This window comes from Gymnogyps californianus, chromosome 2 (assembly GCF_018139145.2).
Source record: "Gymnogyps californianus isolate 813 chromosome 2, ASM1813914v2, whole genome shotgun sequence".
Classification (NCBI taxonomy): Eukaryota; Metazoa; Chordata; class Aves; order Accipitriformes; family Cathartidae; genus Gymnogyps; species Gymnogyps californianus.
Window position 1 is genome coordinate 12,319,802 of NC_059472.1, and position 21,541 is coordinate 12,341,342.

The window sequence follows — 21,541 nt, forward strand, 5'->3', positions numbered from 1 at the left end:
TAGGGAACTCTTTAAATGGTCCTACAGCAAGAGGAGCAGAGAGGGCAGCTGGAAAGACTGTATAGGAGCGATCGTGTTCCCCAGCATTTTGGTTTTAGGCAGGTTGAGTTTCTAATTTAAGTGCTGTTTGGGAGGGATTTACACTCTTTAGGGAGGGCTGAGCAGCACCTTTCTCAACGAATGGTTGGCAAGAGCTGTTGCTTCAGGAGTTCAAATCACCTCACTGACCCTCGCCAGCACTGTCTGGCTCCCTGCACGCCTTGGCACAGGACATCAAAATGGAGCCTTGCCAGCCCCGACCCACTCCCCGCAGCCCTCCCTGGGTCCACTCTGACCGAGCTGAGGTGCTGGCTCAGCCCTCCCAAACTTTCTAGCAGTACCCCTCATTCCCCTTCCCGAGCAGGCTCCTAAACCCATCTTCTGCAACACCTTGTTTCCAGAAGGGGCATTAAAAACTTCTCAAAACCATTTTTTCCCTTTTCCTTCGCTTTGTTAGAGTAGCCTTTATTCACAGAATAAAATTAACACCTCATACTTCCATGCTCTTGTAAACACTTAGGGATAACATGGAGTTTCAAAAGGTGGGGCGAACCAGTGACCCCCTCATCCCCAACCAGTTGGGTTTGTTTTTTTGTCCGTAGAATAATGTTTTTATTCCAGGCTTTATTTATTTTGTTGTGTTTTTTTTAAATAAGCACAACTACCAATGTATAGACCTAACTTTGTATAGCTGTTTTGCTGACCTTGCCCACTGTACTATGTGTTGAGGGGATGTATTTATACTTTGGTTATTGGGGTTTCAGTTAAAATTTTGTTACCTTGCAATTTAATATTAATAGTAACTGACCCTTGTTTCCGAGTCTCCAAAACACATGGTGCCTTATGTCCTATTTATTGTTCTGAAACGACTCTTCCTTTTTTCATATAATGGGCTTAGGAAAGCAGTTTCACTTAACCATTGACAGTCCTTAATATTCCAGTATTTCAGTGAATTTTCAACCTGAAAAACCTGCCTTTTGCTTAAACTCCATTGGGAATTGCTCTGCCAATGGCCATGGAAGTTTTTGGTTCATTTCTCTATCTCTGCTGTTGGAGTTGTGCTGCATTAGGCTCTGAGTTACTTTTATTTGGCAGTGGCTCCAGGGAAAAATGCCCATGTTTTGGGACAGAGATCCACTTTTTGTTGTGGACATTGTCCTCTTCCTCCAGTTGCTTTCTCTCCATTAGGCCTTTCCCCATCCTCTGTATTGCTTTTCGAGTTACCAGAGTCTATCACAGCTTGTACAAGTGCAGCATCGCCGGAGGAGATGGGTCTTGATCCAGGCTGGAGTCCGTATGCTTTTCCCAGCCACCCGTATGGAGCAAGGCTACAGCTCTTCAGTGTTACCAAGTAATATTATTTCAAAAGCTCCTTATGAAAACATGAGTAATTGGGCAAGTGACAAAGGACTTTCTGTTTATCTTTTTGAACAATGGAAAATACCAAATAGCCACAATTTGTTCCAGTTATTCAGTGTCTTTGTTCCAGAGCCATTTCGTGGGCACAGGATTTGATTCTACAAGAATGCAGGAAGATGGTGACCTGTTTTCATGCTTAAAAAATAAATAAAATGATTGAGATTTTCAGCTTGCACAATACCATTTTTAAAGCCTAAGGAAGATATTTTACTGTATATTAAGGTTATTTTAATAATCAAATATTTTAATAATCAAATGAGACTTTTAAATAGATGCTGATGTCTTCACTGTTCCAGAGAATACTACACTTTGGAAAAGCTTTGTACAAAGGTTGATATTTGTACCCTGAGAATAGTAGATTTGGCTTGCAAATAGGAACTAAGCAATTATCAAAACTAACACTAACCAAAACAAAATTATATTGAAATTTAATAGGCTGATCAAAGTTGGTAATGCTGATTAAAGTGGGAAATGGAGGAATGTGTGCTTTTAAAAGGGGAAACTTCGGAGGAGGAACACTTGCAAAAAATTATTCTTGCTGTCCTGCAGTTGTCAGAAACGAGATGAGTGAGGGTCTAGCGCAAATAGTGCCACCTTCTGGCAACGTAATGAAAAATATATGCGTGATCTGAGCTGGCAGGTACGTGCCAGGGATGCTATGTGTCAGTGATGTATGAGGCAATATGTAGGATTAGTTACATATTCTGGAGGAGCAAAATCCTTTTCAGGCATTGGGTCTAAAGAAGCTAGAGATGAGAAAATTGGATCGAATCCCCTAGGTTTATTTCCAAAATGTGGAAATAAACTGTAGATGCCCACTCGCTTGCCAGCTTTGCTTCTTGTCTTGACATCTCAAGCCCTTTTCTTTTAACTCTTCTGCCACAGAGTTGGGCCTCATGGCACGTAAAGCTGCTGGGAAGAACTGTGTTTTAATCTTGTTTAATTGTTCAGCTCTGGTCTCTGGATGAACAAGAATTAATCTCTTCCCAAGGTGGTAGAGATCCCTGAGGTCTGCCCGGTTAATAGCCTGGTCGATTCTACAGTTATTATGAATCTGTTTCACAGTTGCTCTGGAAGACTTGGCACCTGCCTTCTGGTTGGCATGCCTCTACACCACAGGCAGGAATCTCATCGGGGGTCTCACCTGCCTCGTCTTTTGTTTTTCAGGTGGTACCAGAGAGATTGGGTCTGCTCTCACCAGGATGTGTATGAGGCACAGAAGTATAGAGTCCAAACTCCGGCAGTTCTCAAGGTGAGTGGCTTTGTACCTGGCCCGGAGCTCAAGGTTCGTCTTTTGTTTGCTACTGAGCAATTCCTAAAGCTGTACACGAGCATTGGCTTTTCAGCTGATCTCTGACCATGTCACTGACAACAGCAGTTGTTTTCTCCCCCGCAACACACTAGGTGTTGTGAACAGGCAGGATTTCACTGCATGTTCTGGGGACTGGGTTTGTTACCTCAAATCACTCTAGATGCTGCGAATTCCCACTGTTGGTTCCTGTTGCTTGGTGCTGAGCAGGCAGCTGTTGATGTGACCAACCTGTCTTTGTTTCAGGACTTTCAGCTTTGTCACTAAGTTTTAAAGCAGCAGCAAGTGTTGTGCTGCTTCCTCAGCTTATTGGAGAACCCAAATAGTTTGCGGCCAAGAGAGAAACTTTCAGCAAACAAATATGGAAAAGGCAAATTCTCTCATCCCCTTTTTGCAGTTAAAGTTAGACTGTAGAGGTAATGGGAGAGGATTAACTCATGTGTAAGCTGGGCTATACATAAACAACCTACTTCTGTAGTAAGTAGTAGTTTGCATGTGTGCATTTTTTAACCAGACTTAAAAGTTACACTTGACCTGAGGTGAACCAAAATGATGCTTCCCCATTTGCCTGATTACCTGGTATGTTTTTTCCCTTTTAAAATAAAGATATTTGTGAAATTGGCTGTGAGGAGACAACTTCAGTCTCTAGTTACCCAGAGTCAGCTGTTTAAATGATTCGATCCCAATCTCATTAATTAGTGGAGCATTACTAGTGCTGTATCATGGACTTCACTGGTGAGAGGTGAGGCACATCGGTGGGCAGGATGTTGTTCGCTTGTACAACTGCTCTGTCTTCTTGTGCATATACATGTGTTATTTAAGTTTATAATCTTCATGGCTGCGTGAACCTTTCCGGTCTCCGGAGTATCCATTTAAACTGCACTTTGTGTGACAGATGAGTAGGATCTAACTGTTTACGTTGGCCCTGTTTTGGGTCACTCCTCTGGTTTACACTCTGTTCCTCACTGTCCTGAACTTCTGCACAGTAATTCTGGTTATCTTGTGATGTGGACTTTTTTTTGATCCAGTCCTTTCTTTTGCTTTCTCCAGTGTAAACATTTTTATGTTCTGATATTTACATTGTGACACTGGTAGCTGTCACAGCAAAAAGTAAAAATACTCCAATATTGACCTTGGCTCTCTATATAAGAATAGGGGCATCTGCAGGATTTGATTGCTCTTTGTGTTTTTTCAACAAAATTAGTGCTTTAATTGACTGTCTGATAAACCCACTTCAAGAACAGATGGAAGAGTGGAAGAAAGTGGCCAATCAACTGGATAAAGACCATGCAAAAGGTAGTTACAGAGGAAGAATTGTTTAATAGGAGTAAGATTGTAATATCAGCTTTTCTTCCTCTTTTCATGTTTGTACTGGGGAACTGAATGACACGCTTAAATATGTATAGCAACTTTTCTCTTCTAAAGCACTCCTTTCCCAAAGTGCCTAACAAATTTTTAACCCTTGCGTATACATTTTGAAGGTTTAGTTTGCAGGACCCCAAGGGATGGGTTGTTTTTCTAGACTGGTAAGCAGTGACTAGTTTCCACTCTGTTAGCCCACTCTCACTGTATGATCTCCAATAGCGCTGAGGATTGGGGATGCTGCATCTATCCCTGCAAAGCCCTGGGGTGTAGTTAAAAGCTAGCTGTAAGATCACGTTATGTCTCAGACACAGCGTCCTCCAGAGAATGCGCAGCCCTGTAAAACATTCAGCATCATTATTTTATATCTGATGCGATACAGAAATGTGCACCTGGGGAATGGGAAAGCTGTGTCGTTGGACATGGGATGCTCAGAGCTGCAGTGTTGATGATGGCTCCAGAGGCTTTCCTGGGGGAATGAGCAGGAGGCAGCAAAGTCTTGCACAGCAAGAGCATGTTGGTAGATGCCTTTGGCTTTGCAAAACTTATATTGGGGATGATGGCCCTCTAGCATGGGTGCTGAAAGCAGGTTTCAGTTCACCACTGACCCTTGAAAATTGAAGACTTTTGCTATGTCTGAAAGAAGCAGCATCACCATAATTTATTTTGAGGAGAGTGAGAACTGATGGGAAGGACTGTGCTTGGCCTCCAAAAGTGGATTTGCTTCTTGCTGCACTATTACTGTGGTCAAACAGAAGCACCTGAATCAGCAGCTCTTGAAAAAATTTCCACCTTGTGCTGTGGAGAGTGTTAAGCAGGTAGTGAGCAGGAGGGAGGAATCACCTGGGTTCCTGCAGGTAGGCGTGTCCCTGGCCAAAGTGGCAGTGAGATTTAGGGTTTAGTGGGTAGACTTGGGTGTTGGGGGTGCAGTTGGCCCCAGTACAGTTCCTGTGCCCGCCACCAGCTTGCTTCTGTTTTTCCATCTATAGAAGAGTAACAACATTGACCTCCTTTGTTAAAGTGTATGTGTATATGTATATACATGCATACATGCCTTTTATCTTTTTTTTTTTTTTTTTAAAGTATCAGTTTTCATATCTGGTACCTTTAGTGTGCCTGGACTAGAGGTGGAATATTTTGTTCTGGGATTTTAATTCTCCCGGGATTTGCAGCTCCTCTGAAAATGAGGACAACTGCCGTGTGCTCCACTTCATCAGAAAGAGCTGGCAATGTGACCCTTCCTTGGGCAAAGTTTTAGCACCCTGTCCCTCTGCCTGACTCTCATGCTGGAGAGGGATCACAGGATATTCTCTGCCTTGCCATTTCTGGATACTTGTTTTTGAACACAGATGTTTTGAGAAACCTGTCATCTCTATTTTCCATTCCTGAGAGTGGATGAGTCTCTGAAATGAAAAGCACTCTAATTTTGTACTGTGTTCTCAGTTGTTATTTCTGTAAAGGCTTTGTTTATTTGGGAAAGATTTTGGTATGTGAATGTGCTCACACCCTGAAATGTTATATTAAGCCAAACATATAGGCCAAACATATAGGCACTACAAAACGCGAGTTCTAAGTCACTTTGATTAATAGTAGCTCTCCTCTTAAAATTTGTAGCCTAATGTCTTTAAACATAGCCTTTTCTGTGAAAAACATTCATTTTGACATCGAGTATGTTGATAATAGAGACTGCGTGTTTTTTTAGAATACAAAAAAGCCCGCCAAGAGATAAAAAAGAAATCGTCTGACACACTGAAGCTACAGAAGAAAGCAAAGAAAGGTAACTTGCTTCATACTTGTACTGTTAAAAACCTTTTGTGCTGTGCTCATTGACAAAGATTGAACAGCGATAGGACTTGCTATTGTACTAATTTGGTCCCCTGTAATGTATTCCTGGTACGTACTTGAACACCAGGGTACAATTACTATGTGTCATTTAAATCATATTCTGAAGCTGCTATCTAATGTTCTTATACAAAAGCCTTAAAACTGTTTGTACAAAGTCAATCATGTTTTAAAATAGAGCGCTTGCTGCCAACTTACTCCTGTTAGGAACATTGACACTGTAACATGATTTGTGCAGATACCTGTAAAATTTTCTAGAATCTTTTGGAATAATATAAAAAAAGCCATTATGTAAATGTTCTGTAACTATTAACATTTCTCACTGTTCTCTCTTTCTTCTACCTTTCTTCTTTTTTTTTTTTTAACAGCTTGTAATCTCCTAAACCTTACATTATTCCTCAGAGTGTGAGAAGGTGGCATGGGTTGTTGTCAGGGGGAGGGCACTTGGCAACCGTAGAAAACTAAAGATGAGTAAGAAAAGAAAGGGAGTTCTCCACAAAGGCAATCTGTCTTTTTTAGCAGCTGAATCTCTTGCTCTTGTTGCTTTCCCACCACCATCTTGTCACAGGAGTTTCATCATCATGTTAATGGCAACATGCATCACTGATAGCTGCAGCATTACCATCACTAAGGGTTTTACTTGGCCAAGTGCAAAGCCCACCAAGCTTTGAAAAAATGATATGGAGCTTGTACAGAAGCAGACTTTCTGGTTCCCTTTCCCGGCACTGGGCTCTTCCCAGCCCCGTGTTCTTTGAGCAGCTCTCAGCCTGCAGGTTGCAACTTGTGCTTCCCCTCCTGCCTAAAAGCTGTGAGCCCAGGGACAAGCAAAATAAATGCTGGGGCGGGGAGTTTCTCGAACTTTTTAAAATGTGTGCTACCCAGAATAGGTGAGCTGTCTCTAACTGTCCTTCCTAATAGGTGAGTCAATAATTATGCTGGTAGAAAGCCACATGACTGGAAAACTGCGCTTGAATTTTAGCTGACTTCAGACGAGGGATGAGGGAGGGAGAGATGGAAGCCAGCGAGAGGGAGCTTAGCTCAGTAGGCTCTGTGTGTCTGTCTGTCCATGGAAAAGTTAGTGTTTTAAATCAGAATGGTCGTCTTTAGGAGGACACGACTTTTTGTGATAAGATTTTATTTTGGGGTGATGTGTAAACATGTTTCTCATTTCGTGTGATGAATTGTCTAACTTCAGACCAACGGCTTTAGAGAGTCTGTGATATTCCTTCTGTTTCTTTTCCTTTCTTCCCCCCTTTTCTGATCTCATCGCTTCTTGTCCCTGTGTGATACAAACAACCCCTCAGTGCATGGTAGGTGAAAGCTGAGAAAAGCATGTCCATGATCTGGGAAGAAGGAACCATTTTTTGAACCTGTTTCTATGAATTGACAGCTATCTGGCTCCATCTTCCTTTTATCCTGCTTCTGCGTGTTGAATAAATCAATCTGCAATCTTGGAGGAGGAGACAGCATTTTCTGTAAGGTGGGAAGAGGAGAGAGAAGCACTTAAAGCCTTCTGGGAAAAAAGCCCACTGTTCTCATACTGCAGATGCCACCGTAGGTGTCTATGAGCAGTGGTTAAAGCAAGTGGACTTTCTCCTTGGATTTTCTGGGTTCCAGTCTCGCTCCCCAAATGTGTGCCATGTCTAGCGACGAGGGTCAGCACACTAGTGTCTTGTCCTCCTTCAGGATTAAACATCTTTGAGCGGGTAGTGGAACAGGCCTCATTTTGCGATCATATTTATAGCAGGCATGCTATGATTGAAGGCTTTTTTTTTTTAATGTCATTCCCTTGATTAATTTTGCTGTTATGACATGCTTTTGGAGTTGTCAGTGAACCTGCTGTATTTCTGTGCTGTATCCCTCAGAACTGCTATCACACACATGGTGTTTGGGTCCAGAGCACAAATCCAATGGGACTGAGATGGGGTTAAAGCTGGTCACAGAGGGGCGCATATCGGGAAGGTGGAAGCGATGAAGGCTCACAGGTAGCCGGTACAGGGGAACCGAGGAGCTGCAATATTTTTGAGGAGCTGAGAGTTGTTCTTATGGCCCCTGGGGAGGAGAGATGCAGTGAGGTGCTGGGGCTCATATGGATGTGAGAATGAATGCCCGAAGCTGCTGGCCCTGTGGATTCCCAGCACGAGTGGGTGGGAGGTGGGAGGAAGTTCACCCTGTCTTCTTGCAAGTTATCTACAGCGCTTAAATATAGAAGAAAAAAAGTAGCAGATGCTTTTTCCCCTCTATGCCTTTTTGATCCCTACCCTGAAGGAATAAAGCATTGGTCTGAGTGCAATGTCAAATGTTATGAAAACTTTTTTGTATGTACCCACCTTGACAGATCTGTTTAATGTGCTACGTGGTGAAGTGTGTTGCTCGTGCTGTCACTGAGGGATAAAAAAAATCAAGAAGGGCTTTATTTATAAAATGATAAAGCTGCAGAAGTGATTCTGCTTTAGGTCACAAATGAGGTTTGAACTACGGGCAGGGAAACTCTTGCGTGAAACTGTCCTGGCAGGCATATGGCTGAGTGTGTGAATGTCTTACTGTGTCTTCAACTGTCCTGTTTCCCTGTTGCTCAGACTTACTTTTTTTGTTCCGTTCTTCCTCAAGCAGGACCTGTCCCTTTGATTTTTTCTGTAAAGTTACTGACTCACCTATGGGAACTCTAAAACAACCAATTCGTTCCCTTCCTAGTGCTTGTAAGAATATTTTTGAATTAACCTTATGATCATCTGTGGGCAAGTGAGATGTTTGCTGAATTCTGGATTTGCTTAAATACTGTGCATGCTACTGAAAACGTCCTTCAAGCTTTTTCTACTGTGACTGGATGGGAAAGTGGTTTTCTTCTGCTTTGGGCAGCTTCAGGTCTAGGAACTCAAATATAACTGTCTACTTTCCTCATTCACGTCATGGCAGTGGTGTCGTCTCTCACTGCTGCATCAGGCTGCAGAGGCTCCTTCTCATAGCCGACGGCTGCTGCATGCATAGCAGCTCCTTGCTCCTTGCCTGCATCCCAACGACGTTTGGGAGAAAGGGCCATGGCCTGCGTGGCTTGTCCTGGCAGGAGTGCTACAGGTTGGGCACCCCACCTTAGCGCTAAGGGGCTGAAGACGTTGGGGTTTGCCTGTTCTCTGGCTTGTGCATGGTCTGTTTGTTCTGGTTCCATGTGGCCAAGTTGAAAGTTCAGGCCGGCCATTTAAGATCGTTTATTAGAAATTATGTTTGCAGAGTAGGTGTGTTAATTGCAATAAAGGTGTTTCCAAAGCTTGAAGTGACGGGGAAAACACCAAGCTTTCCAAACAAAACAAAAAGGTGTTAGGGGTCCTTTTTAGAAGTTTGCTAGAGTGTATCTGGTAAAATGACAAGTCTGTGTATAAATGAAGGTCTTGCATTTCAAAAGACCTTACAGGGATAATTTTCATTCTTTTTGTTGTCTTTGACTATAAAAAAAAATGAAAATCCATATGAAGTCTAAATATATGTAGTCTAAATAGGATCCTGGTGCACCTCCCAGATCCATGCAGTCCTTGGGGGTGTCATGGTGATCTTCAAGGTGCATCCTTTTCCTTACGCCCTTGTTCCCAAGGGGAACAGGCCCATAGGGCATGTTGCCCACCCCAGCGTTGAAACGGCTCTTGTCTGAACAGATGAAGCTCCGTAGTGCGTGGAACGGCATACATCTTCTAAATTGCTCTTTGTTTTCAGACAAGCATTGGACATCAGAAGTCAGCCCAGCTAACCTGAGTCAGCAGAATAATTATGTGTATATTTAAAATAAATTCCATGTTTAGCTTTCTGCTGAGTCAAGGCCTCATAAGTGGATTCATAGCTGCTAGAAGCTATTGATGCTATATTGAATTCAGAGGAGAGAGAGCAGCTGTGGCTGCTCTGGATGTAACCATTTTGGAAGGTTAACAAAATGCATGATTCTTAGTTTAAAAAACAAAGCATCAAGTGACTAACTTAAAATGTAACAATGTATGTGTAAAATCTGGAGTGCATGTTGGCTTTATTTTCTGTATTTCAGCTTGGCTATTAATGATTAACTAGACAGGTTTCCCTTCTGCCTATAACTTGGCTAGTAGGTTTCATTTTCAGGTTCTTCATGTGACACTGTGTGTGAGCTTTGAGGAAAATGTTTAAATCCAAGTGGATTCGTGAAAAGGAGTTTTATGTAATGCTCCCAATAATGTAACTCGTGTTAATGTGAAAGCTGAGTTTTATCTCTAAGTCATTTGTAGAAGTTCTGCAGAGTGCCCTTAACATTCAGTACAACATTTCATCTTGTGTCCCATCAGCGTTGAGTGTCCAAATTCACAACCTCTACTTTTGCGTATGCAGCAGTTTTGGAAAGTATTCTTACTTTTAATGAAGTTGAGAGAGTAGAACATGATTATTAATTAATACTGCCAAAAGTGCTTTTTCTTGCCCTCCTCCCAGTTAGCAAAGAGGACCTGTTTGTGTTTTATAGCCTTTGCAGCTGTTTTCATGTTACACTCATCTTTGAAACTGTAATATTGTTACACTGCTCTCACGGATGATTGCACAAACCCCGTGACTCTTAACGGAAAAACATAAAGCTCTTCAAAGTGATTATAACTGAAGAACATCTCCGTTCCTAAAGCAAATGCTGACCTTCTCATTCAAGTACTTTGCACTCTTTCTATACTTGGCACTTTCCCCATCTGGAGTGGCAGGCTGGGGAGGGAGGACCCCTGGCCAGACCCTTTCTCCGCCAGGAGATAGTCTTATTCCTGTAAATTGATCAAGTGTGGCATGATGACTGAAGTGAGCCAGGACTCACTGTGGAGTCAGTATGATACAGCTCAGAAGGAGGGAAGCTAATGAGCAAATTGTCCTTATCTGTTGCAGGGAAAAAATCCTGCGTGGATGAGGCCGTGGTGCCTGCGGGGTTTTTTGGTGTTGTTTTCTCCCCCCCCCCCCCCCCCCGCAAGCTTATAATGCAAGCTCCACTTTATAAAAATTCAGTTAAAACATGTTGCAAAATCAGTGACCGGAGATATTTCTTTGATTTATTGTCATTCCTTGAGTTTTGAATGCCTCTTGATAGTTCCCCTCTTTTTGACAGCAAGCCAGGTTTATTGCAAAACTTTATATATAAAAAGTTTTTTAATTAAAATACTCATATCATGGTTAATCTTTTTGATGTTCTTCCACATTGCATCAGCAATTAGTTTTTCATTTAATTAACAATCTATTAATGTAATTGCAGTAGAGAACATCAAAAAGCGCTGTGGTTAGTAACACAGCACCCGCCTAGAGTTTTGCAAGTTCAAGTTTCCTCTTTCCTGTGAGAGGATGAGCTCTGTGCCACTTCATCGGCTTGACCAGAGTTTGACAGATATCTGTGTTGTGCACTTTCTCTGAAGCATGGGTTAACATGTTCTCACCTAGGAATCTGCAAGCTAAACAAAGTTCCTAAACTGGTTTAAGTCTCTTAAAATCAAACTGTATGGTAAATAATTGCGAGTTTAATTTGCAACAGCTCATCAGGAAGCAAAGCTAATGCATTTGTCTTTATCAGCAACGGAAGAAGTCAAAATAGTCTAGTCCAAACTGCTCGCTCTCTTGTCTTGGCGCTGATGATAATGTCTAAACTCTAGGAATGCTGGAATACCAGTTTGACTTTTTTTATTTTCCTTTCTGTGTCAATTTTGTGTCCTGCAATTTCTCACCATGCGCACCTGCCTGACAGCTGAGGCTCTGGGTAAGTCTGTGCCATGCTGTAACCCTGGTGGCTGGTTTATTGTAGCCCTTGCTGTGGCCTCTTTATGGTGTCTGGTCTCCACTAACTGCCTAGACTTTAATTTCTAATGAAACTAAAATATCGCCTGATCTTAATGAACAAACCATCTTTTGATTTGTTTTCTTTCGGCATGTAATTGGAACACTGTAAAAGAAGAAAATCAGTATTGTAGATAAACCTCTGGTTTATTTTAGAAAGGGATTAACATGGACTGATAAATATGTCACAGTTGGGAGAGAAGTTAAATGGAATAGACACGTCATCCAGGTGATGTTCAAAAAATTGAATATCTTATCGTTAATATGACTTTTAAAGTCTAGAGCTTAAAGTCCTTAGTGTTGTTCTTTGTAAACCTGTGATCCAAGTCCCCCTTTTTTCTGAAAATCGCATGCACCTTTCTTAACCGATAGATAAGAAATCACTGTATTTAACTTCGTGCTGGGGAAGGGGTGGAAATCAGCATCACAGTTGTCTCCTCTTCTGCTGCCTGATCACATCTCAAATCTGTTTAAATTGGAGTGTTGTTTCAGTTGTATTGCAAATTTAAAGTAGCTGCCTTGAGATCTTCTTGTGAATGAAGCGCAGTGTTTCTGAATTTGAGAGAAATAATCGTAGCTCCACTTGTAGGTGTAATGACACAGGTGTTGCCCTTTGGAGAAACCTGGACTGATTAGATCGGAAGACTCTCAACCGAGGCGCCTCAGCTGGGCTCCTGGAGCTGGGCGCTGTGGTGCCTGCTGCTTGTCCCCTTTTTTGAAGCCACACTTTGTGTTTTTCCTGGTTTGTAATTCAATCTGGAAGTTCCCTTTGGTAACTTGGAACTTTTCTTTGAAGGGATAGCTTAGCATTTTTGAACATTAGCAGCTGATTCAGGTCTCCAGTAGCCACCAGAAAGACTCAGATTTGGTTGCTGAAGGGGTCTGAAGTTAACCGCAGCAATGAAGTTTTCCACCTTTCCGTAAATGGTGGCAGAATTCTTCCATTCTCAGCCTAGGTCCATATTAGTTTATTTGTTGGCTTTACTGTGCAGGACTTAGAGGGGTTATTCATCCCGGCAGCTGAAGCAGGTATGCTATTGTAGAGAAGGTGATTTGGGAATGAATGACTTGGAGCCTGCTTTGGTTTGTACGCGTAGAGGTGTACTCAGCATTGTGTCCTACAGTGTAAATTCTGCCACTCTGTAAAGTGTCCAATATTGAATATTCAAGTTCTGTGCAGACACCTAAAAAAGCGCAAGGGAGCACTCTTTAAGTGAGAATGTGGAAAATAATAATTTCACCAATATTTGCTGCATTACTTTGTCAATAACAGCATTAATTTCAATAGTCAGACTTGCACTGAGAGCATTTAAAAATCATTGTTCTCCTTTGCTGTCGCTGACAGCTTTGCTAGTTTAAGTTGTCTTATCGGCATGAAATTGGGTTGAAAATTAGATTTACCTTTTTCCTTCTCCCCAATACATTTCCTTTACTAAAGTTCTTTTTGAACAATGGTTATTTGAGAAGCTGCATGAGACTTTGAGCCAGGATTCACACAGAACACTGTAAAACTGAGGTTTTAATGCATGTTGGTCCTTTAAAGGTCTTGCACGTGATGGTAATGATGTGAAGTAGCCGCTCTGAAGGTAACATATTAAGACTGTCCTTGGAGTAGCAGTGAATTCACGTTAATATTGATGAGAAGCAGTTCAGCTCTCTGCAGCTCATTAACTGTTACTTGCCTGTGTCAAGCCGCAAGTCCCTGGGCTGTTGGAGCGTGGTGCTGTTGGAGAAGTCAGTCCACAACTTCTGGTCTTGCATTTCTGCTCCTCTCTGCAACACGAAAGCTCCACTTTCAGAAAGGCTGGATTTGAATTTCTCCTCGGTTTTCAGATTGTTGACTTGTTCTTTCGAGTGCAACCGGACATGCTCTGCAGAACCATCCCTACATCACATTCATGTCTGGCTGGTTGCAGACCAGAGACCTGTGACTACATTTGATGCTTTTGACCATTGCTAATGCTGGTTGCTTTTGTGGGTCATTCAAACCTGTCTGCAGCTGGGGTAGGAGTGTCCTTCCAGCTGTGCTTTTAGAGCTGCTCCATGATGAGACTGTTCTGGAACTATTTTCTGTCATTACAATAGTTGTGTTGGTTTGGAAATGTTTCCAAACAGGTAACCTAAAGGCCAGAGAATGTAGGCTGGAGAGAATAATCAATTGCTGATATTCCTTATGAAAGTATGCCTCATGTCCACAGCAAAAATAGTGCAATCAGTTATCAGGGATGCCATAGACAAGTGACCTTCCCCTCGTAATTCGAAGGGGAAAAGAACTGCATTGCTTTCCAGTGGTCGATGTTCCCTTCTGAGAGAAGCAGTGGATTCAAACTAGTGGAGACCCAAGGTGGGTGAGGAGCAGAGGTGATCAGCAGTTGGCCCTCACATCCTCAGTGTCCTCTGGGTGTAGGAGTGCTGTTGAGGGGCTGTGCTCTGCTCTGCTTAGTGAAGGAAACTGGTTAAATTGGGCAGAGAGCTCATCCCTCAAATTCCTGAGCTGTCTGAGTGGCATGGGAGGCAGCTGGCTGTTCAGGGAGTGGGAAGAGTTATGCCTGGTTTCAAAAGATTTGCTAGATTGATGTCTGCATTATGGAGTTTTCAAAGGATGTTAATAAAGCTTTCCTGCTCCTAAAAGATGCGTTGCAAGGAGACATCAGGGGAGAGCTGTGTTCATGCCGTGTAAACATCTGACTTCAGAGCCTCATCTAAATGATTCACCTAAGCTTGCTTCCGGCTCTGAATTACACCCAGGACAGCTTGCGTGTTTTCACTGACTACGTAGGTGCCCAAGAGCCATAGCATAAAAATGGGTCTGTGAAAGTAGCAGTGAGGAGATGATACGTCTCTTAGTGTCCTGACTCACTTAAAGGAATAAAATGGCAACTTTGTAGACGTACAGAGGATGTTGGAGAGCGATGCAGTTTTACACACGCTTTTGCCAAAGGGTTAAAATACACAGCTTGAACAGTATCCTGATAACTTTGTTGAATTGAGTGAGTTACACAGGTATAAATGAGGTTTATTTTTGCTGCATGTTTTGGGTGCTCTTGTTGCTCTGGTCCAAGACGTGCTGCTCTGTGAGGTCCACATAAATTACCAAAATTCACTATAATTGAACCCACTTTATCAATGGAGTCCAGTTGCTTTCTAAGTGTGTGTCTTCTCACTGCGTAGGCGAACGCATTTAACAAGGATTTACTGCATTAAGTGCATGATCATATGGTGGAGCAGCTGAATGTTTACAGCAGTTCTCCAGAGCTGAACCTAGTGAGTGTGTGATATAGTTTGCAACTAATATATTTTGCATTTCATACATCCACGGTAGTGACTCAGTATCTAGGTTTGCACAACAGGAGATTATTTCACCTGTTGTAATTTCCAGGCAGCTCTCAAAATAAGGAGTCTCAGCAATAATGCAAGTCTCAGTTTCATAAGGAATTTGAAAGAACAACTCCAGAGAAGTATAAAATGTTTAATTGCTGCATCTGATAGCAAAGAATAGTATGGGGAAGGGCTTGAAATGTACAGAACAGTCTTCAAGCAGAAGGGCCCAGTTTGTCTCCTAAGGATGACAGACGAGAAGGCACAGGACCTTCAGGGAGTTATTCAAAACTCTTCTATAACTTGTTTCTGGCAGATGCTAATTTTGAGAGAGGAAGCAGGTGACTGCAACTTCAGAGTCTGTTGTTAAAGTTATTTACTTCCAAAACAGTTTTATGACCACATTACACCAGTCAGCCTGATCTACAGGATCAGACACTGGGTGTTCCTGCTGGCAGTTTGGTACTCAGGTGGCCTTGGCAGTGGCCATGCTGGTGTTGCACTGCATGTGATTTTTCAAGGATCCATTGGAGAGCTCTGCTTGTGGGTATCTGTGCAGTTTTATCTGGACTATGTCTAACTCTGTACAGAGATTTGGATATATCCAGTCTGTCATGCCGCTAAGCCAGTGTGATTCTCTTTGCTTCTATCGCTGTTCTCTTTCCTGCAGCTCTAGCTGTGTTATCGGTGCAGGGGAGCTGATGGGTTCACCTCGCTCTGGCGTATTGAAGAAAGGCATACGATAATAAGGCAAAGGTTTTCCTTTGTAACCCTGACCTTGAGTCATTTGCTTTGTGTACTAGCCACATCAAGGGACTTTTTTGTTCCTCTTGCTCGTAGCTTTAAATCCTCCATGCAAAAAGGTTATTGTCCATGAAAACTGATTTTGGGTAGCTGTTTGTACTTCACCCACCATTTTTCAATGTTATCTTCCTGGTATTTAGCAACAGTGGCATGGATATGTACCTGGATACTTAATTTGCATGTGATGGTGTTTCTGGGAGATGTGAGACAAATTTACATAACTGAGGTTCTTTAAAATATTTAGGGTTGTAAGCTGCATGAAAACATCTTGCAACTGCAACATTGTTGGCTCAGTAATACTATGGCTAAGCAGCAGCTCTTTATTGCTAGAGGATTAAATTTTTGGCGTGATGCAGAGTAAGCAGTTGGTGCAGAATAAGGTACTTAACTGTCACAGAAAGTTTTGGTATTATGAGTTGATTATAATTAATACAGTGAAGCTTTTTGATTGCAAAACATTGGAATTTTTTTTTTTATTTCCATAGGCAAATACTGGACATTAATATGTATTTGAGATGTTGATAGGCTTTTTTTGTTTTGGACTTTGGAACGAAGAAAACTGTTTTAGCAATTGGTTGTGTAGAGTAATTGAATCCAGTGGTCCAATGATTAGTAACATGTTCTTAACCATCTCATATAGGAGATTCATTCACTCATTTAGTGACTCCACAAAGTTGTCATTAGGACCTGGCTAAGCACAAAAGTAGGAAGGAAGAGGAATGTACCTGGGGTTAGTGATTAATACTCTCCCAGTTAGTAAAATGTTGATTTTCAGCAAGGATGATGTGAAGGGTTTCTACAGCTAACACCTTGAGAAAGTCCTTATGTGAAATGCGGTCTTTGGCTTGTTGAAACCTTTTGAATTGAGCTGGATATCTATTCTATTCTATGCAAAAGGGGAAAAAAATAAATGCTATGAAATGCTTGATTTAATTGGGAAAAAAACCCTTACTGATTTGAATTAAGGGAAAATGCTGGTTGAGACTTGAATTGCAAAAGCACAAGCCAGCAGCAGTGCTGGCAGAAAATAACGTCTTCCTCTATGGAGATCCACAGTTTTGACAAAATGTACTCTTGATTGTTTCCTGCATACAGGACGGGGTGACATTCAGCCCCAGTTGGATAGTGCTTTACAAGATGTCAATGATAAGTACCTGCTGCTTGAAGAAACCGAGAAGCAAGCTGTCAGAAAAGCTCTGATCGAGGAGCGCGGTCGATTCTGTACTTTCATCTCAATGCTGCGGCCCGTGATAGTAAGAGCTCTGCGTTTTAAGTCGGTACAATTCACAAATTAGACAAGTGGCCAAAAGCCTCTAAAAAGAGTAGCTCGTTATGTCTTAGGAATGAATTTCTAGAGCCAAAATTCAACCTGCATCTCTGCCTAGGAAGTGGCGAGAGTTGTGACCTTTCTTGTAGACATTTGGAGTAATTCAGCGACCAAAGACACTGAATACTTTCAAGATGACTAATGGGGAAACAATGGGCACAAAGACTTAAGTGGGCTTGAGTTCCATATGCATACCGACCTGAGACATTGCTAATGCAGTTTTTTCCACTGCTTTTTTTCTTAACATCACGTTTTAATATAAATCTTCCTTATTCCTACTCCAGTGCTAGGACTGATAAATGTTTTAAGACCTCCCCTGTGTATATAACGACATTATCTGACAGATTGCAGGCTGCTTCCATGCAGTTTTCTGGCAGCTCTTTTCCTCCTACATGACAGCTTTTTCAGTTCATTGAAAAGGTTTGAGTATATTTTCATCATCTCAGGTTGTCTGAAGCCCGGCGATGAATTGTTTGTGGCTTTGTGCAAGAATGATGCATTTCTGAAGGGTCTCCAGCGTACTGGGAAAATGTTCCCAATGCTTGTTTACAAAGATCACCAGTCTCAACAGAAAACCATGGTTAGAGAAGTAGGGAGGTGATGGCTGAGCAGGAGGAGGTGAATACCAGACTCTGAGGACCTGGATGAAATTACCATGGTAGCTAAGGGATTACTATGGTAACTGACACTGCAGAAATCATCTGATGTAGCTTGAGCCAGAATGAATCATAGACGTATTAATGCCCTGTACCTGTATAGTGCCTTTATCTCAAAGTTTCCAAAAACTAGCAAAAAGTACGAGTTTAACCCCTCTTTACATTCAAGGTTAAAATCCTTAGGGCACATTAATGAGTATACATAGAAGAGTTAAATCTTTTCCAAATGCAGCAAAAACAACACTCTTTTTCTGAAGATGTCACAATAAGAAGGCTGAGATTTATTTATCTCACTGATGAGAGAAAAGAATTCTGGGCCTCAGAACTTACAGTAGTTATAAAATTCTAAATTAATATTTTCAACCCTCTTTCATAAGAATTGATTGCTTAATGGGCAAAGAAAAAGCAGCTCCGCTGGGCATGCCCACAGTCATCAGCAAAAAGAAAAAGGTCGTGTATTGTGTTTTGGGTCTGATTTTTAAAACCAAGGTTGTGATTAGCCTTGCTCTTTTGTCTTCTCAGGAAGAAGAAATATCAATGCTAGGAGAAATAACCCATTTACAAACCATATCAGACGACCTGAAAAGTCTCACCATGGATCCACACAAATTGCCATCTTCAAGTGAACAGGTTAGCTCTTGTTACCTGGAAAACATTTTTATTTGTAGCTTGTACCAGTTTTCCTTTTGTGTTATGAGGAATATTGATTACTAGCGTTTAGTGGCTTAATGTTATGTTTTATAGATGTTTTACTGCAGCAAGGTCATTTTTAACATAAGCAATTTAAAAAAAGTTGATTTTGAAGTACCAGCTGAGTGGTCCTGAAGTATTTGGTGAGACCAGTGTGAAGTGGTAGCAGTAACACTTCGAAGTATATGAAGATGCCCAATTTCTGCTGAGAATACATGAGGAATGAGTATCATGTCCTCGCCCTAGATTTGAGCATCCCTGTCTTTATGTGGTCGCAAGATTGCTGGGATTAGATAGCTTGATGGAGTCTAACATTTGAGCATTTTTCCATGCTGTCCTTAAAATGCATAGGAAAATGTGTATCATTAAATGACTCCAAATAGGACCTTTTTCTCCAACCTTGCTGTGTGAACTCAGTTTTCTTGTCATACCTTAATCACCTTATCGTTGACCTAGAAGTGTAAAGGAGGGAAGCTCTGCTGTGGTTGAATATTGGATTTTTGATTAATTTTTTTAAATGTGACTGTTTTTAAACTCTAAGGCTGTAACAGTTTTTTTAAGGGGGAAAAAACCAAAACAAAACAGCTTACAGCATGGATAAAATAGATCTCCAGTTTACTTTTTAAAGATTTTTCCATTCAGATCTGAACTTTCCTTCTGTGATAGCAGCCCTAGTGTTGAAGTATGGTAGTTCCTGGAAAGCCAAGGATGAAGCTGACTCTCCTGTGTAATATACACAGTGTAATTCTGGAAGAGAACTGAGACTGGGTCACTTGGCACTGAAATTTTGTAGTGGTGACGAACGCTGTATGACAAGCAGATGCTTTCTGTTAATAGGGGAAAAAAATTTTCCACGTCCTTGATGCTATTGATTATCTTTCATCAGGTAATTTTAGATTTGAAAGGTTCTGATTACAGCTGGTCTTACCAGACTCCTCCATCCTCTCCCAGTACTACCATGTCCAGAAAATCTAGTGTTTGCAGGTAAGTAGACTGGTAATATTTAATTTTAACCTGTTTGGGGGCAAAGGGAGGCAAGTTCAGACTGTGGTATGGATTTGTATGCATACTTAAATCTTAAATAACAACTTTTAATGAAATCAGTCCCTCATGGTCTTTATCCATTTAAGTGTGTGACTGGGAATATTAAAAAGGATGGGCATGACTGAACAACTTTTGAACTCAAGACAACTTGAAGATGCTTTTGATTCAGTTTTCTTGAATCCATTTCAGATCAAAGAGCAGACTGTACTGATCGAAGCTCTGAGATTGTTCATTCATAATTTCCTTTTCTGTTTTTTATGTGATGACTTTTTAGATTATTCTAAGTAGCTGTTACTAATCAGTAAGTTAAACTGTTTGAAAAGGAAAAACATCCTTGGCAATTGCCCTGTCAGTCTGGTAGATGGAAATGCTTTTTTGATACAAGTTTTTTTGACTGTTTAATGCTGTCTAATGCTGTCCTGAAATATGTTGAAACACTGGATTCTGTCTATGCTTTCTCCGTAAAAACTGTTTTCTCTCATAAAACAGTTTATTAGCATGTTGCCCCCATACCCTGGTGTCTACATTTACTCTTTCCTTTTACTGAAAAGGAAGTTATCCTATTGTGTATTCTGCTCGACACCTTTCTAGCCGCTCTCGAATGATTACCTTTTAGTTTGCTTTATGAATAATGTACTACAGGTTCCCTGTGTATGAGCAAAGTTACCTATAGCATGTCAGAGCAAGTGAACATGACTTCTTCTATGTACCTACTTGTCTCTGCATGCAGATATATATAAAAAAAAACTTCAGTGCTTTTATATATATATGTGAAAACATGCATATTTAGAGCAATGAGCACAGGCTTAAAGATGCAATATCCTGAAGCTGTAAAAGAAAATGGCAAAAACCCAAAAAATCCATCATCTGTTCTTAATCAACCTCATCTTTTTGTGTGGTAAAACCTGTATGGCAACAGACTGTTGTGTATGGGTAAAATAAGGCAGAGCTCCTCCTCCCCTGCTCCAAGCCAACTTGTACGTCTTGTGTGTTACATGGAATTTGTGAGCAGGAGGTGCAGTTCTCACCCATGTATCCTTTAGAGCCATCCCTTCAGCTAGTCAGTGGGCTCCTGCCAACGAAGGTAGGAAGCTGCCTTCAGATTGATGCATCCTGCTAGTCCTGCTCAGCCACCCCAGCAGGAAACTTCAAAGGCTCCCACATTGCGGCTGGCATGTCATTGCTGTCATTCATGGATACTGGAGATTAAAAATCAATCTCTTTGTTTGAAAAATCAATATTTTTTTTTTTCATGGATATTAATCTGGGATATTTAATTCTCTGATCATCTTTCTTGCTAACTAAAGCTACATACCCAGAGGCTTGACTTCACTCAATATGCTGTCACATGCTTATTTTCTGGTAGAAAGCCTTCATGTGAGTGAAACTTATCCCAGGTACTCTGAAGCATGGGGTTTTGGTGCTGCTCTCAAAAGTCTCACGCACTGGGCTGCTGACTGACTGCAACGGCATGCCTAGAGGCAGACTTTCAGATGAACTGTGATGCCTTTGAACCCCCTGCCAGAGATCCCGTTGAAAATTTGGGCCATGGTGCAAGAGCAACAAGGTGTAAGTCAGGAATAGGAGAGAGCTGTCAGCAGGTATTTTTTGTGCAAGTGCTGTGCAAATGCTAGAGAGGGCATGTAGTGATCCCGTCGTCCCTAACCTGACTTTGAACTCTCAGTGGTTACAGAATTTGATCATTTGAGTGAAATTCAAGGTAAAATGCCATTTTCTCTCTGGTCGCAAGGGATACTGCAGCTGCTTACAGTTCTTTACTGATATATATGTGCATATATATATATTTAAATTTAATTTGTCAACATTTTTTCTTTTCCGGTCTATGCTGCCTGTTGCTAGAGACATGTGGAATGTTAATTGTACTGTATATGGGTCTCTCCCCACCCCGCCCTTGTGTCTTTTCCT

General features: G+C 41.5%; 1 protein-coding gene across 13 annotated transcripts in view; it reads left to right on the top strand.

Annotated features, from left to right (window-relative positions):
* MTSS1 (MTSS I-BAR domain containing 1) overlaps positions 1-21,541 on the top strand; it is a 125,342-nt gene that overhangs the window by 89,161 nt on the left and 14,640 nt on the right. For 9 of the 13 annotated variants that reach the window (XM_050891412.1, XM_050891407.1, XM_050891408.1 and 6 more), the window contains exons 4-9: positions 2,626-2,710; positions 3,972-4,063; positions 5,832-5,906; positions 16,994-17,151; positions 18,404-18,511; positions 19,458-19,555. In XM_050891412.1, coding sequence (XP_050747369.1) covers positions 2,626-2,710; positions 3,972-4,063; positions 5,832-5,906; positions 16,994-17,151; positions 18,404-18,511; positions 19,458-19,555 — 616 coding nt within the window. Of the gene's footprint in view, positions 1-2,625; positions 2,711-3,971; positions 4,064-5,831; positions 5,907-14,108; positions 14,121-16,993; positions 17,152-18,403; positions 18,512-19,457; positions 19,556-21,541 lie in introns of all 13 variants that reach the window. The other 4 variants (XM_050891414.1, XM_050891410.1, XM_050891419.1 and 1 more) reach the window with 1 other exon arrangement.